This window comes from Hippopotamus amphibius, chromosome 13 (assembly GCF_030028045.1).
Source record: "Hippopotamus amphibius kiboko isolate mHipAmp2 chromosome 13, mHipAmp2.hap2, whole genome shotgun sequence".
In the NCBI taxonomy this organism is placed as follows: Eukaryota; Metazoa; Chordata; class Mammalia; order Artiodactyla; family Hippopotamidae; genus Hippopotamus; species Hippopotamus amphibius.
Window position 1 is genome coordinate 17,386,266 of NC_080198.1, and position 24,520 is coordinate 17,410,785.

The following is a 24,520-nucleotide window of genomic DNA, read 5'->3' on the forward strand; positions in this document are numbered from 1 at the left end:
ACAGAGGCATTGCAATCCGTCTATGCAGGCACTAACAGTGTTTTTAATGAGTCAGACTTCAGGGTTTTGGTAATTGTAAAATGCATGATTATAAGACATGTTGCATAATCTCTGTGAGTCGTGTTCTTCGGAGTTCGTGGTGTGGATTAAACGAGGTAAGTGGGATGGCCACTCTCTAAACGAGAAAATTCTACTTAAATAAGGAGTTGGGAAGCGGAGAGAAAGTGGCAGAAAAAGACACAGGGAGAGGGACGTGTAGGGGGAGAAGGAGGAGATAGAAATCGGTGGAGAAAGACGGAGAGGGAAAGGGAGAGAGAGAAAGAGGAATTGTTGACCAAGCAGGTGAGAACTAAGGAAAACCACAGTAACGATGCTTCTGTGGCTACTGCGGTGACTGCTCCAACACACCGAGCACTGACAACTTGCCAGGTACGTTGTTAGGGCTTTACATGCACAATTTCATTCTGTACTCACATCATCTCTACGGGGCTATAGTGTAGCCTCATTTTATAGAAGAGATAGCTGAAGTACAGAGAGGTTTTGTAACTTTCCCAAGGTCTTACAGCTGCGAATGGAGAAAAGGGTCGGGACGGGGAGAGTGGGGGGTAGTCGCGGGAGGGAGGGGATATAGGGATATGTGTATAAATACAGCTGATTCACTCTGGTGTACCTCATAAGCTGGTACAAGAGTGTAAAGCAATTATATTCCAATAAAAAGCTTAAAAAAAAAAAAAAGCCAAGAGAAAAAAAAAACCAAAAACCTCAGGTCTCTCTGCCTGCAAAGCCAATATTAAAATCGTCTCTAAGAACCTCCAAAGAGGCTTGGTGGGTCTAAGGCGGACTCCAGCCTAGGTTCTTCCAAATTATGCCCTCGGTTCAATTTCTGCACCCAAAGGCTCATTCACCACGTTCCTTCTCCACCTCCCCACTAACAGCGTCCCGTCTCCATGGAGATCGGCGTGAGGTGGGACTTCCTCTCTCACGCACAAGCACTTCCGCCCCGAGCCGGAAGCGTCTTGCCTCACGGAACGGGTACCAGCGCGTGGGGACTCGGAGAGTTTGAGTGGCAGGACCGCGGCGGCGGCGAGAGTGACGGACTTGGGCACCGGAGTCCGGCGCGGTGATGCTGACCCCGGCGTTCGACCTCAGCCAGGACCCCGACTTCCTGACTGTCGCCATTCGCGTGCCCTACGCCCGGGTCTCCGAGTTCGACGTCTACTTCGAGGGGGTCGACTTCAAGTTCTACGCCAAGCCGTACTTTCTCAGGCGAGTTCCGGGTGTCTGGCTCTGGGGAGAGCGTGTTTGGGGATTCATGTATTCATTTGTTAGATAATAACTGCTCATCAAGCGAGGATGAAAGAAGACAAGAGCACTTCTCAGCGTCACGACTGCCTGTTCTCGAGGTCCCAGCGGCAGGTGCTGAGGAGCGAATTCTTCCAGGGCGTGCGTTCTGGATGCTACAGCAGCTCATCCTTTCTTAAACCTTCTCACCTCCCCGCCGGGAAGAGATTTCGGAGCCCGTTTAAAACGTGGAGTTTGGGACCATTTCGCCTCTCCATTTTCTCTCCCGTCGCCTTCGTTCTTGTTTCTCTCTGTGTTTTCTCTTCGCCCTGCCTTAAGTCCTCCTTGCCCTGGGACGGCGCGCGCGGAGTTCCCGGCAGACCGGTCCCTTTGACCTTCCTCAGTCCCCGCCTTCTGTTCCCCGACCTCTTGTCTGACCGCCCCCTACTCCCTGGAGTTTTCGCCTTCCTTTCCGCGCTGATGCCAGGCTCGTTCTCCTGCCTCCTCGTTGTCTGCCCCTTCTCTGTTTTGGTTTTGCCCCTTCTTTGTGGTCGTCGTCCCCCAAGCCCCAGGGAGGGACCTTCAGCACTTGTGGGTCTGCATTTTCCTCCTTGCAGAACCGTAAGGGCAGTGGTAGCAACGAACCCCTTCTACTCCCCTTCTGGGTGGCGGGCAGGCAGTGCGTTTAAGTGGCGAGTTAAGTGCTGGTGTGCACGATCTCATTTTACCTGGACAGCGATCCTTGGAGATTCTCGTTATTATGAGACCCATTTTAGAGAGGACACTGCGAGACACTGCCGGATTGTTCTTCCTCAGCATTATCGGTACCTTGTTCTCTCCTTTCCGCTGTAGGAAAACCCATTCTCCTCATCTTTCTCATTCAAGTGTACTTCCAGCCTACCTCTCCTGCCTGAGTACTTTCCCAGTACAGACACTCCTCTTGAATCAGTCTGGTTCCTTCACTGGGCCTGAACCAGTTTTGCTCAGGTATCCATTAGGCCTTAACTTAGGTGCCACCTACTTGAGTATTGAATATCCCCATTTCTTCACGCATTCATTCCTTTGCTTGATTTATTGAGGTCATAGTACATTCCGGACTCTGTTTTCGGTACTGGGGATGTGGTGGTGTCTTATGTAGTTTACATTCTGGTGCGGAGAGAAAAGCAATAAACAAACAAGCAAACGTATAACTACGAATTGTGGTAATTTCTCTGAAGGAAAATAAAATGCACTGATAGAGAATAAAAAGGAGCCTGGGTTTATACAAAGTGGCCAGGGAAAGCCTTTCTGAAAAAGTAACATTTAAGCTGAAACATGAAGAGTGGGAAGAAGATGAGGAAGCTGTTAGCAAACATTTATTGACTTTTTACTGCAGCTTAGTAGTTTATGTAAATTATCTCACTTGATTTTAGGACATCGCTGCGAAGTATGTTCTGTAATTTACCCCTGTTACACATGAGGGCTCAGAGGCTCAGAGAAAAGATCTTAAATGAAATAGGACTGTAAAATTAAGTGAATACAATAAAGTAAAAATTTCAAAATAAAAGCCATTTGCTTTTATTTGGGAGTTTTGGTGAAGACAAAGAGGCTATGCGTGAAGCAATTTAAAGAGTTCTTTTTATACAAATTCATCCATTCCTTGGGAAGCAGAAGCTCGGGAGTTGGGCACGTGTGAGTCTCAACAAGTTATTGTGACTTTCAGCAAGTTATTCAGTCTCAGTTTCCTAGTCTGTAAAGTGGGGCTAATATTAGAGATGCTAAAGAGTTGATGTGAGGATTGAGATAATGCTAATTACCATGCCTGGTAATTAACTATGTGTTCCATAAATGGTAGGTATTATTTATTAGGGGGGGCCTTACTGTTGCAGTTACCTGCTGCCCAATAACCAGTCAAACCTAATGGTGTAAAAGCACAATCATGTAACTCCCTCTCCTGGTTCTTGTGCCTTAGGAATTTGGTAAGGGCTTGGCTGAGCTGTTCTGGCTTGAGATCTTTAATTTAGTTGTAATCACATGGTGGCTGGACCTGGGACAGGAAGGGCTGAAGCAGCTGGGGGCTGATGGGGTGGGTGGAAGAGGGAATCTCTTTTTGTGTGGTCTCAGGACCTCCCTGTGTGGTCTCTTTTCATGGTCTTGTTTGTGATTCCTTCACGGAGTTGGACCACTTCCATACTGCCTGAAGGTTTTAAGAGCAAATATTCCGGGAGCAAGGCAGAATCCATATCATCTTTTAAAACCTAACCTCATAAGTCATAGTGTCACTTCTGCTATATTGTATTGGTTAAAACAGCTCTAGAAGCCCACTCACTTTTAAGGGCAGGGGACATAGATTGCACTATTGGGAGGAGTGATATGAGATGGGCCATTTGGAAATACAGTTTGCTATAGTATCCCAGAGATGAATAAAACCTCACCCCTCTCCTTGAGGAATTGAGAGTCTAGCGGGGAAGGCAGATCTGTGAGCAAATATGATTTTACCATCATGCATTAAGAATTTTTAAAAATTAATTTATTTATTGGCTGTGTTGGGTCTTCGTTGCTGCACATAGGCTTTCTCTAGTTGTGGCAAGTGGGGGCTGCTCTTTGTTGTGGTGTGCAGGCTCCTCATTGCCATGGCTTCTCTTGTGGAGCACGGGCTCTAGGCACGTGAGCTTCAGTAGTTGCGGCATACGGGCTCAGTAGTTGTGGTGGATGGGCTTAGTTGCTCCACATGTGGGATCTTCCTGGAGCAGGGATCGAACCCATGTCCCCTACATTGGCAGGTGGATTCTTAACCACTGCGCTACCTAGGAAGTCCCGCCTTAAGAATTTAACTCTATACTTAAAAAGAATTTAGGAGAAGGGAGATGATAATAATAGTTTACATTTTCTGAATGCTTGCCGACTGTGCTAGCCACTAAGCTTTTTGCACTATCCTTTCTTTCTCACAGTAACTCTAGGGTAAATTCTGTTATTTTTCCCTTTTTGTAAATGAGGAATATGAGCCTCGGAGTTAATTAACTTGTACCAAGAAAGTCACAGAGCTAGTAAATGGCACAACTTGGACTTAAGTCCACAAGTGGACTTAATTCAGATTCTGAGATTAAAGGTAGTGTTTGTATCCGTGATAAACTGATTTATTCATAACTGAATCTTTATGCTGGGTTTAGAAGGGTTGTTTTTGGAAAATGTGTTACAGCTTCAGGAAACATTGGGATCAAAGTTAAGTAGGTTGGAAAGCCCTGGACCTTCCGGGGTCTGCCAAGATGGATGGTGATGATGGTGATGGTGATGGTGATGTTGGAGTAGGAGGTATGGTGGAGGGGGAGGTGGGAGGGAAGGAGGGTCATATTTGAGGTTTGGAGTGGAATGGAGCTGACCTCATATGTAGTACTGGCGAGTTTAAATTGTCTAGTCAGTAGCAAGCAGCCATAGAAGCTTTTTTCAGTAGAAAAGTGACAATCATATTTCTGTTTGAGAAAAATTCTTTCGGGGCCTCAGTGGAAAACTGACTGACCCAGGGTAAAACTGCAAACAGGGATATCAGTTCATGTCCTTTAGTAGGAAAGAGGGGGAAATCCCCATACAGTAATAATGAGATATGAGAAAAACACTTTTGCTTTCTGCCTTTTTTTTTAAAGTAGTAATTTGCCCAATATAAACAATTGGTTTTGTTGGTTCTTTATTCTTTCTCATTCGTTGATCTTTTTTTTTTTTTGGAAGCTAATGAGTACACTTTTATCGAGCCCCTGCTATATTAGGCACCAGGTATATAAATAACTCTCATTAGGAAGGGAAGGAACCATAACAGTTGTGATAGCTAATATTTATTGTGGCTTTTCTTTTTAAGTGTTTTATCAGTGACTAGCACCTATTCAAACAGAAAGATGAGTCATCTCTGATTTCTTTTTTCTTAGCTAGGGAAGAAATATAAGTTATTTAGTTTGTAAAATGTAATGCTAGGAATATCCTTTTAAAGTGGTTGATTTCAGTAGTTGATGTTTACTATAACCATGGTCCCTTATGATGCTTTGTAATTTAAGGACTTCATGAGACCTTTTATTAAATCTGCAGATTAACCCTTCCTGGAAGAATTGTAGAAAATGGAAGCGAGCAGGGATCCTATGATGCGGATAAAGGTACTGCCTTTGAAATTTTTGGCAGTTTTTTTCTTTGGATTCTTCATGTTGGAGTAGTTACATAATAATCTCCTGTACTGTGGGGACCTTTAGGTGTATGGCAAGTGCATTCTGTCCCTGTCACTGTTTATTGTTTCTTAATGTCCAGCACCTGTTATTCATAGATTTTTAACAATTACAGTTTCCTTAGTCCTTTAAAGTACTTCACAATATGCTTTAAAGTTCAATTAGTTTAATACTCTGGCTTTGTTTTCTTAAAGTTTTATTTCCTACTTCTCCCTCCATTTAGTAAGTGTTTAAAAGTTAAAGTTAGATTGTGGGAGGTGACTGATTAGAAGATATGTGGATGATTTTTGTAAGTTGTGAGTTGAATATTTCTTGTGCAGTTTTTTTTCTTCTTAAAAATTTTTAAAATTTATTTTTTTGTTGAAGTATAATTGATTTACGGTATTGTGTTTCAGGTGTACAGCAGAGCGATTTAGGTTTTTATATGTATATTCATAAATATAGTCTCTTTTCTTGCACAAGTTTCAACCTTAAAATTTAGTTACATGTAGGTGAGAGAGAAACTGTCCATAGGGGGCACTTAAAGGCTGATTGAATTTTCTTCCCCTAATCGATAAGCCCTTCATTTCAGCTCATCTTGAAACCATTTATTTTCCTTCTGTAGAAGCCACTGGATTTTCCTTTATCACTGGATATAGAATAAGAAAGAATATCTTGTGTACTGTTGTGTGATTTATTCAGTGAATATCGACCTCAGTGATCTAGAGTAAGGGAGGCAAGATGGAATGAAAGAGTGAAATGACAAAAGTTCTAACCCATAACTCAATATAACTAATGTGGTAATAAAGTATAATGAAACTGCCTTTCTAGGTAGTAAATCTGCTTTCATTACAGATAAGTTGCATACTGAAGCAAAGTTATTAAATCTTGAAAGTACATGGGGGTTTAGAGAGGTTGTATATGTGGAAATATTTGGGTTTAGTTGTTGTTGACACATTAGAATGTGGCTAAGTATACTGAAAGAGGTAGAATGTTCTAAAACATAAGATGAGTGAATAATGTAATCTGTTCATAGGGGAGCCTAGATGAAGTTGAGAAACCAGTCAAGGAAAGGAAAGAAGTACATAGATGGAATTTGGGTCTGCATTAGACAGACTTTAGGGATATATCTCTTGCGATATCAAAGAACTTTATCAAGCCATCATTGCCTTATTTAAGATTTCGTGTATATTTGAAACTGCTGCTATTCTTCATTGGATTAAATATCCCGATCCCCCCCCAAGTCAAGAAGTACATCTTATGAGTTAGCTACGGCTAATTTTAAGCTATTGCCTTCTCAGGCCATTGTGATGTTTGTTTATTCTTAATTTACTTTGTTTATGTGGTCGCACCACAGCACCACATAGCATGTGGGATCTTAGTTCCCCAACCAGGGATCAAACTTGTGCCCCCTCCAGTGGAGGCGGATTCTTAACCACTGAGCCACCAGGGAAGTCCCTTTGACTTGAATTTTTAAAATTATTAATAGGTGAAGGTGATATTGGGTAAGATTTAAGCATTCTGCGACTTTAACAGATTAATTTCTCATAGAGGTGACAGCTGAGTCAGTGGTTCTGAAAAACCTTGTTTGAGCCTTTTTCTATCTTGATTTTTAGTCACTAACTATATAATAAGGGTATAATTTTGGAGCTCTGTGTAATAGAATCATAGTTTACCAAGATACCTGTTTCTTAGCTGTATTTGTGAAGTCTTTGAATTTTTAAATCTAGCTAAGCATAAAACAAATTTATTTTTAAGGAATATTTACCATTCGATTGCCCAAGGAAACTCCTGGGCAGCATTTTGAAGGGCTGAACATGCTTACTGCTCTACTGGCACCAAGAAAATCCAGGACTGCAAAACCGCTTGTGGAAGAAATAGGTATGTTTATTGCAGTTGGGAGGAAATACAGGTAAACGAGTATTTGGAGTGCTGTGTGTTTCTAGGGGGAAAGGGATATAGCAAATAGGAAATTGGAGAAAGTCCTTCAGGTGACAAGAGAAGGAGGTCACGTGACACCCATGTGAAAATAGTTCATTTGGTGGATATTTTTTTTAAAAATTTATTTATTTTGGCTGCGTTGGGTTTTCATTGTGGTGCGCGGGCTTCTCATTGCAGTGGCTTCTCTTGTTGCAGAGCACGGGCTCCTAGGTGCGGGGACTTCAGTAGTTGCAGCACGTGGGCTCAGTAGCTGTGGCTCATGAGAGCACAGGCTCAGTAGTTGTGGCACACAGGCTCAGTTGCTCCACGGCACATGGGATCTTCCCGGACCAGGGATCGAACCCATGCCCCCTGCATTGGCAGGTGGATTCTTAACCACTGCGCAACCAGGGAAGTCCCGGTGACACGTAATTTAAAGACAGAAACAACTCTATTGAAGCAGTAGGTCAGTCATGTTTTGGGACCAGTTGAAATAGCATCTTTGTGTTTGGCAAAATATTGGCCTCTTGACCTAAAATCAGAAGCTTATAATTCAGTGTAGTAAATATAAAGGCAACTCCGCCCAGGTCAAGAAATGGGACATTTCCCACATCCTGGAATCCTGCCCTGGTTCTTTCTCCCTCCTTACTCTCCCAGGTAACCACCACCCTCAGTGTTGCCTGGTTTTGAGTTGTATATGTAATTCATGCAGTAGGTGTTCTTTGCTGTCTGGCTTCCTTTACTTAACATTTTTGTGAGGTTTGTCCATATATAGCTGAGGTCTCTTTGCTTTCATTGCATTTATTATTTATACCTCCTACCATGGATGGAACTTTGGATTGGCTCCGTGTTTTTGTTTCTGTGTTTGTTTTTGGCTAATAATAATAATAGTGGGACTAGGGGTGGGCGAAAGAGGTAAAGGGGATTAAGACATACAAATCTCCCGTGATATAATATTCAAGTCACAGGGATGTAATGTACAGCATAAGCAATATGGTCAATAGTAGTGTAGTAACTTGGTGTGGGGACAGATGGTGGTCATTTCGTACTGTTTGCCAATGTCAAATCATTATGTAGTACACCGGGAATGAACCTAGTATGAAGTTAACTAGACTTCAATTAAAGAAAAAGAATGGTGGGGCTATTCATACTCTAATACATGTCTTTTTGGATACATGGGCAGGCATTTTTTCCGTATACTTCTTCTTCCCCAAGTGGTACCCAGGAAATCCAGTGCTTTGACAAATTAGTATTTCACGCATTTAGGTGCTTCTGAGGTTTCTGAGGAAGGAGCAGAAGATGACAGTGAAGACTTTGATTGGGAAATTGAACAGTCCCCTTATGAAGAGGTACCAGAAAGTGCTTTGAATCCGGAGTGCCGCTATGGGTTCGGGAACTTACGCTCAGGAGTGTTTCAGCGATTACAGGTATGTTTTTCTAAAAGACCTTGGTATATACCAGGGGTTTTACTATTTGTATATTTTAATTGCAGTTCTGCTCATACCTTAGAGCACAAACCACACAGCTCCTTGTGTGTCGTTGTTACACGGATGTTCACCCCTTCCCCGTTGCACTGGCTGTGCTGCCCAGTCTCACTGCGCTTGCACGTGGAAGGCGTCTGGGTACTTTCTTTTTTCTCCACTTTGTTATCGTAGACATGAAGTCTCCAAAATACAGAACAGAACCACTCTCTCATACTTCCTGAAAAGCTTTATGTTTTATACTTCAAAAAAATGAAAATCATATACTTTTGGCATGGTGTCTCTTCTGTTTTATATGTAAATGAGAGAATATTTCTGGTGAGAATGGGTGTGTGTCTTTTTTTTTTTTTTTTTTTTTTTTTTTATTATTTTATTTTATTTTTTTGGGGGGTACACCAGGTTCAATCAACTGTTTTTATACACATATCCCCATATTCCCTCCCTTCCTTGACGCCCCCACCTCGATTCCCCCCCACCCTCCCTGCCCCAGTCCTCTAAGGCATCTTCCATCCTCGAGTTGGACTCCCTTTGTTATACAACAACTTCCCACTGACTATTTTACAGTTGGTAGTATATATATGTCTGTACTACTCTCCCGCTTCTTCTCAGTTTCCCCTTCACCCCCCGCCCCCTCCCATACCTCGAGTTCTCCAGTCCATTCCCTGTATCTGCTTCCCTGTTCTTGTCACTGAGTTCATCAGTACCATTTTTAGATTCCGTATATGTGAGTTAGCATGCAATATTTGTCTTTCTCTTTCTGACTTACTTCACTCTGTATGACAGATTGTAGTTCTATCCACCTCATTACATATAGCTCCATCTCATCCCTTTTTATAGCTGAGTAATATTCCATTGTATATATATGCCACATCTTCTGTATCCATTCATTTGTTGATGGGCATTTAGGTTTCTTCCATGTCCTGGCTATTGTAAAGAGTGCTGCAATAAACATTATGGTACAAGTTTCTTTTGGGATTATGGTTTTCTTTGGGTATATGCCCAGGAGTGGGATGACTGGATCATATGGTAGTTCTATTTGTAGTTTTTTAAGGAACCTCCAAATTGTTTTCCATAGTGGCTGTACCAACTTACAGTCCCACCAACAGTGCAGAAGAGTTCCCTTTTCTCCACACCCTCTCCAACATTTGTTGTTTCCAGACTTTGTGATGATGGCCATTCTGACTGGTGTGAGGTGATACCTCATTGTGGCTTTGACTTGCATTTCTCTGATGATGAGTGATGTTGAGCATCTTTTCATGTGTTTGTTGGCCATCTGTATGTCTTCTTTGGAGAAATGTCTATTTAGGTCTTCTGCCCATTTGTGGATTGGGTTATTTGCTTTTTTGGTATGAAGCTGCATGAGCTGCTTGTATATTTTGGAGGTTAATCCTTTGTCCGTTGTTTCATAGGCAATTATTTTTTCCCATTCTGAAGGTTGCCTTTTAGTCTTGTTTATGGTTTCCTTTGCTGTGCAAAAGCTTTTAAGTTTCATGAGGTCCCATTCGTTTATTCTTGATTTTATTTCCATGATTCTAGGAGGTGGGTCAAAAAGGATGTTGCTTTGATGTATGTCAAAGAGTGTTCTGCCTATGTTTTCCTCTAGGAGTTTGATAGTGTCTGGCCTTATATGTAGGTCTTTAATCCATTTGGAGTTTATTTTTGTGTATGGTGTTAGGAAGTGTTCTAATTTCATTCTTTTACATGTTGCTGTCCAATTTTCCCAGCACCACTTATTGAAGAGGCTGTCTTTTTTCCATTGTATACTCGTGCCTCCTTTGTCAAAGATAAGGTGCCCATATGTGTTTGGGCTTACTTCTGAGTTCTCTATTCTGTTCCATTGATCTTCCTTTCTATTTTTGTGCCAGTACCATACTGTCTTGATCACTATGGCCTTGTAGTATAGTTTGAAGTCAGGAAGCCTGATTCCACCAACTCCATTTTTCCTTCTCAAGATTGCTTTGGCTATTCGGGGTCTTTTGCGTTTCCATACAAATCGTAAGATTTCTTGCTCTAGTTCTGTGAAAAATGCCATTGGCAATCTGATCGGGATTGCATTAAATCTGTAAATTGCTTTGGGTAGTACAGTCATTTTCACGATGTTGATTCTTCCAATCCAGGAACATGGTATATCCCTCCATCTGTTTATGTCATCTTTGATTTCTTTCATCAATGTCTTAAAGTTTTCTGCATACAGATCTTTTGCCTCCTTAGGCAGGTTTATTCCTAGGTATTTTATTCTTTTGGTTGCAATGGTGAATGGGAGAGTTTCCTTAATTTCTCTTTCTGCTCTTCCGTTGTTAGTGTATAGGAATGCAAGAGATTTCTGTGCATTAATTTTGTATCCTGCTACTTTACTAAACTCATCAATGAGTGCTAGCAGTTTTCTGGTAGAGTCTTTAGGGTTTTCTATATATAGTATCATGTCATCTGCAAAGAGTGATAATTTTACTTCTTCTTTTCCAATTTGGATTCCTTTAATTTCTTTTTCTTCTCTGATTGCTGTGGCTAACACTTCCAAAACTATGTTGAATAACAGTGGTGAGAGTGGACACCCTTGTCTTGTTCCTGTTCTTAGAGGGAATTCTTCCAGTTTTTCTCCATTGAGAACAATGTTGGCTTTTGGTTTGTCATATATGGCTTTTATGATGTTGAGGTAATTTCCTTCTATGCCCATTTTCTGGAGAGCTTTTATCATAAATGGATGTTGAACTTTGTCAAAAGCTTTTTCTGCATCTATTGAAATGATCATATGGTTTTTATCCTTCAATTTGTTGATATGATGTATCACGTTGATTGATTTGCGTATATTGAAGAATCCTTGCATCCCAGGGATAAACCCCACTTGATCGTGGTGTATGATTTTTTTAATGTGCTGTTGGAGTCTGTTCGCTAGTATTTTGTTGAGGATTTTTGCATCTATATTCATCAGTGATATTGGTCTGTAGTTTTCTTTTTTTGTGACATCTTTGCCTGGTTTTGGTATCAGGGTGATGGTAGCCTCATAGAATGAGTTTGGGAGTGCTCCGCCTTCTGCAATATTTTGGAAGAGTTTGAGAAGGATAGGTGTTAACTCTTCTCGAAATGTTTGATAGAATTCGCCTGTGAATCCATCTGGTCCTGGGCTTTTGTGTGTTGGGAGATTTTTAATCACTGCCTCAATTTCTGTACTTGTGATTGGTCTGTTCATGGTTTCTATTTCTTCCTGGTTCAGTCTTGGAAGATTGTATTTTTCTAAGAATGTATCCATTTCTTCCATGTTATCCAATTGATTGGCATATAGTTGCTTGTAGTAGTCTCTCATGATGTTTTGTATTTCTGAGGTGTCCGTTGTGACTTCTCCTTTTTCATTTCTAATTCTGTTGATTTGCATCTTCTCCCTTTTTTTCTTGATGAGTCTGGCTAATGGTTTATCAATTTTGTTAATCTTCTCAAAGAACCAGCTTTTAGTTTTATTTATTTTTCTTATGGTTTCTTTCCTTTCTTTTTCATTTATTTCTGCTCTGATCTTTACGATTTCTTTCCTTCTGCTCACTTTGGGGTTTCTTTGTTCTTCTTTCTCTAGTTGTTTGAGGTGTAAGGTTAGGTTGTTTATTCGATCATTTTCTTGTTTCTTAAGGTAGGACTGTATTGCTATAAACTTCCCTCTTAGAACTGCTTTTGCTGCGTCCCATAGGTTTTGGGTTGTTGTGTTTTCGTTGTCATTTGTTTCTAGATACTTTTTGATTTCCTCTTTGATTTCTGTAGTGATTCCTTGGTTGTTTAATAGTGAATTGTTTAGCCTCCATGTGTTTGTATTTTTTGCAGTTTTTTTCCTGTAATTGATATCTAGTCTCATGGCGTTGTGGTCTGAGAAGATGCTTGATATGATTTCAATTTTCTTGAATTTGCTGAGGTTTGATTTGTGACCCAAGATGTGATCTATCCTGGAAAATGTTCCGTGTGCACTTGAGAAGAAAGTGTAGTCTGTCGTTTTTGGATGGAATGTCCTATAAATATCAATTAAGTCGAGATGGTCTAATGTGTCATTTAAAGCTTGTGTGTCTTTATTTATTTTCTGTTTGGATGATCTGTCCATTGATGTAAGTGGGGTGTTCAAGTCTCCCACTATAATTGTGTTCCTGTCGATGTCCCCTTTTATAGCTGTTAGCATTTGCCTTATGTATTGAGGTGCTCCTATATTGGGGGCATAGATATTTACCATTGTGATATGTTCTTCTTGGATGGATCCCTTGATCATTATGTAGTGCCCTTCCTTGTCTCTTTTAATAGTCTTTACTTTCAAGTCTAATGTGTCTGATATGAGTATTGCTACTCCAGCTTTCTTTTGACTTCCATTTGCATGGAATATCTTTTTCCATCCCTTCACTTTCAGTCTATATGTATCCCTTGGTCTGAAGTGGGTTTCTTGTAGGCAGCATATAGAAGGGTCTTGTTTTTGGATCCATTCAGCCAGTCTGTGTCTTTTGGTTGGAGCATTTAATCCATTGACATTTAAAGTGATTATTGACATGTGTGTTCCAATTACCATTTTCTGAATTGTTTTGGGTTTGTATTTGTAGGTGTTTTCCTTTTCTTGTGTTTCCTACTTAGAGAAGTTCCTTTAGCACTTGTTGTAAGGCTGGTTTGGTGGTGCTGAATTCTCTTAACTTTTGCTTGTCTGGAAAGCTTTTGATTTCTCCCTCAAATCTGAATGAGATTCTTGCTGGGTAAAGTATTCTTGGCTGTAGGTTTCTCTGTTTCAGGACTTTCAGTATATCCTGCCATTCCCTTCTGGCCTGCAGAGTTTCTGTAGAAAGGTCAGCTGTTATCCTGATGGGTTTTCCCTTATATGTTGTTTGTTGCTTTTCTCGTGCTGCTTTTAATATTTTTTCTTTGTGTTGAATTGTCGTTAGTTTGATTAATATGTGTCTTGGTGTATTTCTCCTTGGGTTTATTCTGTATGGGACTCTCTGTGCTTCTTGGACTTGGTTCATTATTTCCTTTCCCATGTTGGGGAAGTTTTCCACTAGAACCTCTTCAAATATTTTCTCAGACCCTTTCTTGTTTTCTTCTTCTTCTGGGATGCCTATAATTCGAATGTTGGTACGTTTAAGGTTATCACTGAGGTCTCTGAGGCTGTCTTCTAGTCTTTTTATTTTTTTGTCTTTTTCCTGCTCTGTGGCGTTTATTTCTTCCATTCTATCTTCCAACTCACTTATTCGTTCTTCTGCCTCAGTCATTCTGCTGGTTAGAGCATCTAGAGTATTTTTAATTTCAGTTATTTTGTTATCCATTGCTGTTTGTTTTTCTGAGTTCTTATGAACTGTTTCTTGTACTTTCTCTAATTTGTTATCGAGATTTTGTATCATTTTTACTATCATTACTCTAAATTCTTTTTCAGGCATTTTTCCTATTTCCTCCTCATTTATTTGGTCTTGTGGGTTTTTTTCCTGCTCCTTTGCCTGCATGGTGTTTCTTTGTTTCCTCATGGTTGTCCAAGCTTTTGGGGTTGCTTGTCCTGGTGATAGAGGTGTTTATAGAAGACTGTCCAAGCCTCAGACTAATGTCCAAGTATTGGAGTAGACGAATATTCAGTTCTCATCACCCTCTTGGGCATCATCGTAAGGTGGGAATCAGCTGCATTCTTTATTTATCCCTCTGATTTTTCCAGAACATTTCCTTCAAGGAGAAATCTCTGGGCTCTGCAGGAACTATGAGTGGTGACCACCAGGTAAAGCTGAGACCAGACCAAGTTCAACTTCAAATTGTGATTCTTATTTCCCTTGTAGCAGTCTACATGGTATTAAAGACACCATGGGAGGTGTATATTAGTAGCTACCATGTCTTGGGTCCTGTGGATTACCTTTGTGAATGGGAGCAATTGTACCCTGGAGATGAAGAGGAGGGGGTGTGTGTCTTTTACACTTGATCTTAGCCAAAAGACCGAGACGCGATGGGTTTGTGTCTTTTAATGAAAATGTTTAGTTCTTGATGTACAGTAGGCACTTTTGTCTATTTACTCTTGATGCGGGTTGAATGTAATCTCTTCCTAAAATCTGATCATTTGTCAGTTAGGCTAAAAAGGAATGACATCACTCTTTCTCTTCCTCAAACGTAGGAAATTCTACTTCGTGAATGAAATGGAGATTTTGGATTATTTTCTATTTATGTTGTATTATAGAAAACAATGTAAGTGGGGTCTTAATTTTTTTTTAAAGGAAAGAAACAGTGATGAACAGTTTTTTAACTTCATCCTTGTCTAGGTAGAGGATGTTAAACTTGCTTCACAGGTGGTTTAAGACGTATTTGAGTCTGCTAAGGAAAGTTAAAGCACTTATGTTTTAGTCCCACTTGTACCTCTGTTTAGATTTGGAATGCAGGTCAGTTATTTGACCACAAATACGTTTTGTCTCCTCTTTGTAAAATAGCACTAAATTTGCTCACCTACTTTATCAGGCCATTTAGAAAATTTAAGGAAATGCTGCATTGTGAAAACTTTGAAAAAAAGAATAGGATGCTAGAAAGACCTCTGCTCTTGAGAAATATAAAATGCTCTCAAGAATCCTTAAAGGGAACAAAATTGGGATTTGCTAAAGAGCAGATAATGCTACTTTGTTCAAAAAGCTTATGTTTTTCTGCTGATTTATGGTTTCTCTGTGTTCTCTCTCCCTACTCGTCATCTCTGAGGTAGTAAGAATAGATTCAGTTTTTTTCTACAGCAGGAACTACAGCAAGTGGACCTCAGTTGTTTGGCAGAGTGTAGTTTGTGGTCAGTCTGTTTTGGGATTGTCTGTCTAAAGCTATAAATGAATGAGAGAAAAGATAATATATATATATATTCTTTTTCAGATTCTTTTTCCTTATAGGTTATTATAAAATGTTGAGTATAGTTCCCTGTGCTGCACGGTAGGTCCTTGTTGGCTATCTATTGTATATAGTAGTGTATATATGCTAATCTCAAACTCCTAGTTTATCCCCCTCCCCCAGGACCTTTTTCTGCTAGTAAACCAGCTAGAGGAAACTGAGACCATTACTGCATAAATAAGAGCTTTGAGAACATCTCTTCTATTTTAGAATGATGTGTTTAAGAAACCCTCATTTTCTCAAATAGTGAGAAAATATTTTCTCACAAGTTTATAGCTTCTCTGGTTCTGCCTTTGGACGAGAAAGTATCCATAAAGTTTTGTTGGCTGCTCATATTTTACTAGTAGTTTTACAGTCTTACAGTCTCTTTCCACCCCACCCCCCCTTTTAAATGAAATATAGCTTCATTTTTCTCTGATGATAGAAGCAATACATATTCATTATGAAAATACAATACATTACTTTTACAAAGAAAGTTAAACATCATCCGTAATTTCCAATACCCAGGTATCTTCTCCGAATTGAATAACTTAACCCTTTATTGGGGGACGGGGTATAGTCTTTCATATGTTTTTTCCCACCAGTCATTTACACAGGGTTTGCTTGTGAATGTCTGTATTTTATACTGATACTGAGAAAGAAATAAAAATAAGTGTGCTGAAACAAATCCTCTGTCACCCCCACAAACACACACACATGGGTGCACGCGCGCGCACGCGATCTCTCTCCCCCCTCTCTCTCTCACCCCCCCCGCCCCCCCTTTCTCTGAAATTGCTGCCAGCCGCAGGGCGCCCTTGGAGGACTGCCCTGGCTGCGCCGAGTCAGGGCTCCACAGCAGGCTCTTGGCGGCGGTGGCGGCTGCCAGCAGCAACAGTCCTCGAGTCTCTGGGAGCCAGCCCAGCAGGCGCCCGGGACCACCGCTGCCAGCAGCCGCAGGACGCTGGCCTGCTGGCCCTTTCCTTTCCCTCGGCGACACTGGGGCCCTGAGGCCGTGGTTTCCAGGAGACCTGCTGGCCCGATGGGCACACAGTTCTGCGTTTTCTCTCTGGAGAGTCTCAGCCTCCCTCTGCCGAAACCTACACTCGCCTGGTTTAGATTGTGCACGACCTTTTCTTGGCACTGCCGGTCTTTAAATAGCTCTCCTCGCAGTGACCTTAGCAATGCTTTCAAAACAAAAAGAGAATCCCTTTCACCCTGCTGTAGTGTGTCATTTCTCAGCCTCTCTTCTTCCTTCCCTTTGGTTGACAAGTGCCTTAGACAGATTTCACTACCTCAAGTGAACTTCACTTTTTAGTTTGTTCCAGTTTCTCTTGAGGGTCCAGTGCGCACAGGGCCTCTGTGGACGATTGTGCAAAGGACAGGCCTGGGCGGGGTTTGCACTGCCGGGCACGTTCACGTTCTGCAAGGCACGAGCTGCACTGCTGCGTGTGGAGGCCGGGGGAGGAGGGGGAGAGGATGGAGGGTTGGTTCTGGCTGTTGACATCTCACTCCCACGGGAGCAGGGGCCTTGTCTCTGTGTTTATGTCTGGGTCTCCAGCACCCAGAGCAGGGCCTAGCCCAGAGCAAACCCTCACACGCTGTTCACTGAATGAATGTTTTGAAACTGGACACCGGGTGCAGTGAGCAAGAAGACAGACCAGATCCCTGCCCTCACGGAAGATTCTAGTGGAGAGACAGACAGTCATTGTGTAAAGCGCAGATCAACAGGGTAATTTCAGATACTGACAAGTGAGGGAGAAGGGGGTGATGTGAGAGCCAGGGGGTGCTGCTGTGGCCAGGAGGCCCCAAGAAGGCCTCTTGAAGGAGATGACATTAGCACTGAGTCCTGAATGATGAAAAGGGTACTGCAAACACAGAGACTCAGAGTTCCAGAAACGGTGAGAAGTCTGGTGTGTGGCTCGGGCGTATTGGGCCAGAAGGGGAAGCTAGGAGATGAGTTGAAGTACAAGACAGCAGCGAAATTCTGCAGAGCCTTGAGCCGTGTGAAGAGTCTGGGTTTACTCTCGGTGCAGTTAGGGTTTTGAAATGCCTGGGGTTACTTTGGTCCAGTTATCCTGTGAAATGTGAGTCTGAAAGATTATATCCATTGTTGACCTTATATCTGGCCCAGGTGAAATAATGAAGCAGGACATGATAATCCACCCCCCGACCTCCCCCTTTTTTCTTTTTTACTTTTTCTTGCTTCTTGCAAGGGAGGAAACTGAAGAGGAGGGAGGATGTGTGCTCTCAGTAGGAAGTCAGCCCCTGAGCAACAGGGAACAGCCATGGAGCAGGGAGTCAGAGAGAAAGAAACTGATATTAATGAGTGATCATGCTCTGTACTTATGCCTTACTCGTATTGCTTCATTTAATCCTTCCAACAGCCTATGGGAGGCAGGATGATCTACCCCCGCCCCCCACCCCAACCCCAGATGTCCAAGCACTAATCCCCATGTACTAATTACGTGGCAAAAGGGACCACGCACAGGTGATGAAGTTGAGGATCTTGCGATGGGGAGAGTATCCTGGGTCATCCAGGTGGGCCCTGTCTCACCACAGGGTCTTTACAAGAGGGAGGTAAGGGAGTCAAAGGGAAAACGGAGAAGCCACGTGATGACGGAAGCCAAGGGAGTGGAGGCTTTGTGATGAGCGGCTGTAAGATGGAAAAGGCAGAAAAACACATTGTCCCGCACAGCTTCCGATGGGACCTGGGTTTTAAATTCAGAGTTTGTCTAACTCCAAAGTCACAGGTTTTCTACCTCCTCAGGCTTTCAGAAACGTGTGTGGGGGAGGGGTGGGGGGGGCAGGGAACTCCTTGGGGCCTGAAGGAGGAAACTCATCGGGGGACTGGAGGGTGCTGGGAGAGGGACTAGGGGTCCGAGGGCAGGAAGCAGCTCTGAGTACTCATCCAGTGGCGGGGGTGCTGCGGACACGGCACCGTTGTCGTCTCCTGCCAGGCCTGCGTCACCGCCCCTCGGGCTCTGTGGCTGCGGAGCTGCTGTCAGGCAGGTGAGGAAGCAGGGGCGAGGAGAGGAAGCGGGTTGTTCGGGTTGCCCTGCTTAGGGAAGAGGTGTTTCTGATGGAGTAAACTGGAACCCTGAAAGCACGTTCCCGTGGAAGTGTTGCCGATTGTGAACTCTCTGTGTTGCGAGTGCTCTATTTCCAGTTTATTTTGAATTGAATAAACCTGCGGGCTACCCTGAGAGTCTATGTATAATTATATGTCTGTAGGAGAATACATTCTGAATCTCCCAAAAGTAAATTGTAAAAGAACGTTTGGAATGCAAAGTTTTCCAAGTTTGGGGACAGCCAGTGATCTGGTTTTTGCCCAGAATGTTTATACTTGAAAGTTTTAAGGTGTTTTGGATGTGACTTCCAAAAAGTTCCCTGAGCCCCTTCATTGTACTAGAATGTGCTTAGATTAAATGTTGTTGATGTTACTTGAGCTAAATGGATTGCGGGAGAGATGGGAGTTTTTGTTTTTTGTTTTAAATGCAGAAATTTTGATGGTGTGGAGAGTTCTATATCCTAGTCTCTCCCTGGCTGATTCTGTATAGCTGCTTTCACTGTAGTGATTTTGCTGTGCTACAGCTGTCAACTTTAAGCCTGGGTATTAGGCACTAACCTACCATTCTATTTACAAGTCTGTTTTAACAGTTTGCTTCCACAACTCTCTACCGAGTTATTTCCCTTGATTTTTCAGCTAATTATCTTCAAGCTGCTTCCATTTTGCTCAGGTATCCCTTGCGGTTGGTAGTAGGAATGGGGAGATTGAAGAAAGAAAAGATAGAGCCTTAGGAATACTTTGCGTCGTACAAGTTTTCTTTCTTTCGTAACTCTGATTAAAAGAAAACCATATGGCATTGAAGGTGGTTTTACTAATACACCTGTTTTCTGTGGGGCTGGGCTTGGGAAACACACCCTACATCAGCAGGTATTCAGCCAGGTGAGGATGATTACAGTAACATTGACTCTTACTTCGAATTAGAGTTTTAAATTTTCAAATGGACAGTCACATCCATCAAAATTGCCTTTAGAAATTCTTGTTCGGATGAGAAGGGACAAGAAAATAAGGATAGAGCGCAGAGTTGGCTTGGCCTTTAGGGGTCGACTGGATAGACTGCATTTCAGGTCGGGGGGAGTATATATAGGGACACGAGAGTGATCTAAGTTTCCGTTTGCTGATGTGGTACCCCAGGCAGCAGCAACTCCATCTTGGATCTAGAAATTTATTTCAACTTGTCTTTCATACCTTGCAAATCTCTGGGAGTAAATGGGGAAAATGAATGGAGAATTAAATGTTCCCGTTTGCTTGCAGAGGTTTAGTCTGTTCTGTTTTTCATGTGAAACTTTTCTAGCCTTAATCTGTGTTAATCACTTGGTTTGTTGTAAGGATTAAATGAAAGAATTGATGTGAAAGCTTCTCCCAGGGCCTGGCAAAGAGTAGGTGTTTAACAAACGTTTGCTGTATTTGAATCTAAATGTCACAGGTGGTATCATGGCTTACCGATCAATTAGATTCTTCCTGTGCTTGGGCATTTTGTACAAAATTAGATTTTTCACGGCTGAAATAGGAGATGGCAATTATTCTTTCTTTCCTGGGTGTTCTTAGGATGAATTGAGTGATGTTATCGACATTAAGGACCCAGATTTCACCCCTGCAGCCGAACGGAGGCAGAAACGCCTGGCTGCTGAGCTGGCCAAGTTTGATCCCAATCATTATCTGTGAGTATTGAGGGTTTTTTGAAGGATTAAATAATTTACTTGACATGGAGTACTTAAAAATTTTTTTGAGTGTCTTTTTAACTATGTTAGGCATGTGCTTTTTGGATTCTAGGAATGAGTGATGGCTTACAACTTTAATTGACATTTGAATCAACCTACAACTGTTATACCTCTGTGATCTCTGTAAGATGCTGTTTTTCATTACCTCATTCCAGCACCAGGGAAGTCTTTTAATGTACTCTTTTGAGTTTTTTCCTCGCCAGGCTTAAAAATAAAACACTGCATTCATGAGATATGTACCATTCTTTTCAGAAGACTCTTTGTTGTGATTAATGGTGTATATATAAATGAAAACATGTTTCAGTTTCTTTAAGAATTTGAGTCTCTATGTCCTGCGTTTCTTGGCTGATCCAGGATTTTCCTCACATTTTTATCCACTAGCACCTGTAAGTCGTGGATCCGTTTCAAATTAGCAAATAACTGTTCATTAGGGTAGGGTATAAATAAAATCTAATGTTAAGTTTTGCTGTATTTCCCACCTGTGTTAATTGTGTCTTGAGCCATCGTGTGTCTCTGTCAGGCTTACATCTGTCTAAGGAAGGAACCTAACTAACGGCTAGGTAAATAATCACTTGCCTCGGAAAGACTGCATTGCGATGTCCCTTGTTGGCCACGATAGCAGCATTTCTTTCAAGAAAGTGGTTGTCCATGGGGCTCTGTGGGCATTCGGCGGCTTTCCTAGAATGGGAGTCGTATTTTCATGTAGACCTCAATTATTATTTTTGCCAAGCTCTGGGCCCACAATTTCTAAACTGTTATGTATGCATCTGTCATCATCGTAGTCCCTTACATTTGTGTAGTACTCAGCGTATTGAGTGCTCGAGTGTGATAATTTAATTCACTTTTCACAATAGCTGAGGAAAGGAGGTTAAGGGACTGGCCCAAGGTCACACCACTACTGAGTGGCTGAGCCAGGACTTAAGAGTCTTTCCATTTGTCATTGTGTATTTCCTTTTCATGTACACTATTGCAGTGTAACTGCTGCTGCTCCTGTGATTAACATTCTGTCTCCTGTGACACAGTGGGAGACTAATTGGAATGGCAGAAATATATCCTGTGATGTGCAGATGGGTTGAGTGATGTGTAGGGATGCATGGGGGAACTCTGACATCCTGAGGGAAGCTGGGTGAGAGCAGGGCGGTTTATATTTTGGAGGACAGCTGAGAGATTCAACTCCATTTATACTGCCATTTCTAATTACCTTTATCTCTCCAATTGTGATTTTAAAGGTCCACTGAAGAATAATTTGAAGAAACCCATTTAAAATCATGCTGAATATTTAAAGCAGGAATTTCATTGTCAGCACATTTCCTGGGCAAGCATGAAAACAGATTGAGCTTCACAAGACGGAAATTTCAAGTGGGAGGGAGCTTAATTAGCAGAACTGCCTATCTCTTCTCTTCTAAAACTCGAAGAATAGCGATACAGCCTGAGAGAATTAGGAAATTGGAATTCATAGTTAGCAGTGTGATATTAGAAGCAATCCTTATTTTTCTCCATCTTCTGTGTCTTTATTCAGGAGCACATTTTCTTTAATAGTATGCATGAAGTGTTCTTTGCATTTCTCCAGGAAGAGTTCTTTTTACACGAGTGGTTTACATTTAGTCATGGGCAAGTTGGAGAGTGGGAGTCAGGAGGTAAAAGTTCTTTGTGACTTCTCTGGTAGGAACAAGCCTTTGGCTAATTGTCATTTTTGCATTACTCATTATTTATATTAGCGGTCTGTCACCCAAATGTATTATATGAAGTGCAAGCAAAGTTCTTTTAAATTGTCAATTTAATTTTTTTAGTTCAGTGCTTTTTCTGTCATTCTTAATGGTTACTACAGTGGAAGAAAAAGTTTATTTTAAATTCTTATCTACCATGCAGACAATACATTGCATGTGTTGTATTAGACATTTATACCGATATATGTAAATATGTAATACGTAATATATATTACATTAGCATAATATATGACATTTTCAAGTTGTTTGACTTGTCTCACAAGTCATGATGTCTTTTCATGTTGTCAGGTTTTTTAGGAGCTTAAGGAAAACTAATTTTAATTTCACCCTAAAGCAGAAAGGTAAATGGACTATATACAAAAATTTACACATTTCAAAGACATGTACAAATGACTTTAGATTATTATTGTTTTTAAAATCCTTTGTTGTAAAATCTGGGTGCCAGTGTGTGATTTTTTTCCCCCTGTTTTGCATCCCAGCAGAAAGCTGGGCATATGAGTGATCAGTAAACAATTACTCTTTCTTATTATCCATTTCCTGCCATTTATAATTCCTTTCGAATATTATTTTTGTAATAAAATATGTTGAAGGCATCTTGAAACATTCCTTCACAGTCTTTCCGCTTTTGCTTATGATAGTTAAGTTTTCATATTTCTCTCACTGAGCATGGTGGGTTTTTTTTTTCCTTCCTTGGCAAATTGTTTTTTAATTGTTGGCATATTTTTTTACTTCAACCAGTTCATAAAATGTCACTTGTTTCCTTCTTTGGGAGACAGTAAAAGAATTTAGTCAACATTCAAACTATCTGTGAGATAAGAAGAGGGAGAAAAATGATCGTATAGCATTTGGGGTGCCTTTTTTTGGAACAAGAGAAGGCCCTCTCTTTTATTTTTTATTGAGGTACAGTTGACTTACAATATTATATTTGTTTCAGGTGTATAACATAGTGATTCAAAATTGTTATATATTATACTCCATTTGACTGTTATTATACAATATTGGCTATATTCCCTGTGCTGTACTGTGTGTCTTTGTGGCCTGTTTATTTTATACATAGTAGTTTGTACCTCTTAATCCAGGGTGTGGTGTAGACTTGTAATGCACAGTGCTATACATTTGTTAATGAAGATGATAGGCTGCTCAGGCTTCTGGATTTACTGAGGAAATCTCAAAATGACAAGTAGTAATTAGAAGGCTGAGAAGAGAATCACCTACTTCCAAGGTGGCTCTTTATTTGAAAGAGCAACCTTAGGAAAAAGCACACAGATAAAAATGTCACTTATTCATTCCTTCATGCATGTACTTCGTTTGTCAACAAATGTTTGTTCGAATGACCTCCACGCCAGGCAGCATTGCAGACAGCAAGGAGAGCGTGGTGAATACAAGGTAGCTGCCCTCATGGGGCTTACGCTCCAGTGGGGAAGGGGACAGTATTTCGACTGTGGTAAGTGCTATGAAGAAAAGCCAGGTTAAGGGTTTAGAGAGAGACTGAGCATCTCACTGACTCTTCTATTTCAACATATTCAAAATCGAACTCATCTTGTTACCTGTGAAGTCTTCCTGAATTTTCTGCGTGGCAGAATGCCCTTTTTTTTTCATCCCAGTCACCCAGGTTAGAGACCCGGGCTTCACCTTTGGCTTCATTCTTATCCCACACTCTCAATCAACCCTGAAATTGTACCATTTATCTCTTCACTCTTTCCTTCACTCCATCTCTTCCTGGCCCTTGTCTGTGTCTGGCTTGTTGCAGCTGTGCCCTGACTGCCCAGCTGGCATCTGTCACTGCAGCCTGCACTTCTGCAGATCCGTCAACCATAAAACCACCAGTATGATGTCTTGGGTACTGAGAGTGAAAATCTGCTTAAACCCTTACTAAGTTCTCCTTTGCCTAAAGCATGAACTCCTAACTCCATAGCATGTATAGAAAGTTCTCTGTGATCTGGACACTGCCTGCCTCTGTAGCATCTCTTTTGCCACCCCCTGCCCACGATTCATATTATGGCGGTAATGAACCTTGGCATTCATTCTCCCCACCTGCACCATACCACTTCTCACACACTTTTTACTTCTGGTTGCCGGCTGTTTTCTCCCCATGTCCCGCTTTCCCCGAGTAACTTCGACTTACCCTTTAAGGCTGGGCTCAGTTGTCCCCCCCCCGGCATTCCCACTTGGCCTGGGAGGTGCTCGTGTGTTGTAGCTCATCTTGTTTTTACCGCATGGTTTTGTAGCATTCTGTGTTTGTGGTTCCTGTTAAATTGTGGCGCCCTGAAGGGCAGAATAATTTATTCTAGAAAGTAGAACATCAGTCGATCTCAGATCTTGGGCATCGTAAAGAATAAAC

The 24,520-nt window shown here is 41.5% G+C and overlaps 1 protein-coding gene across 9 annotated transcripts in view; it reads left to right on the forward strand.

Moving 5' to 3' along the window:
- The first annotated feature begins 1,016 nt into the window (after positions 1–1,016).
- SHQ1 (SHQ1, H/ACA ribonucleoprotein assembly factor) overlaps positions 1,017–24,520 on the forward strand; it is a 92,097-nt gene continuing 68,593 nt past the window's right edge. For 7 of the 9 annotated variants that reach the window (XM_057706044.1, XM_057706046.1, XM_057706050.1 and 4 more), the window contains exons 1-6: positions 1,017–1,266; positions 5,335–5,399; positions 7,203–7,325; positions 8,631–8,791; positions 14,496–14,555; positions 20,280–20,392. In XM_057706044.1, coding sequence (XP_057562027.1) covers positions 1,124–1,266; positions 5,335–5,399; positions 7,203–7,325; positions 8,631–8,791; positions 14,496–14,555; positions 20,280–20,392 — 665 coding nt within the window. In that variant the 5' untranslated portion in view covers positions 1,017–1,123. The remainder of the gene's footprint in view (positions 1,267–5,334; positions 5,400–7,202; positions 7,326–8,630; positions 8,792–14,495; positions 14,556–20,279; positions 20,393–24,520) is intronic. The other 2 variants (XM_057706045.1, XM_057706047.1) reach the window with 1 other exon arrangement.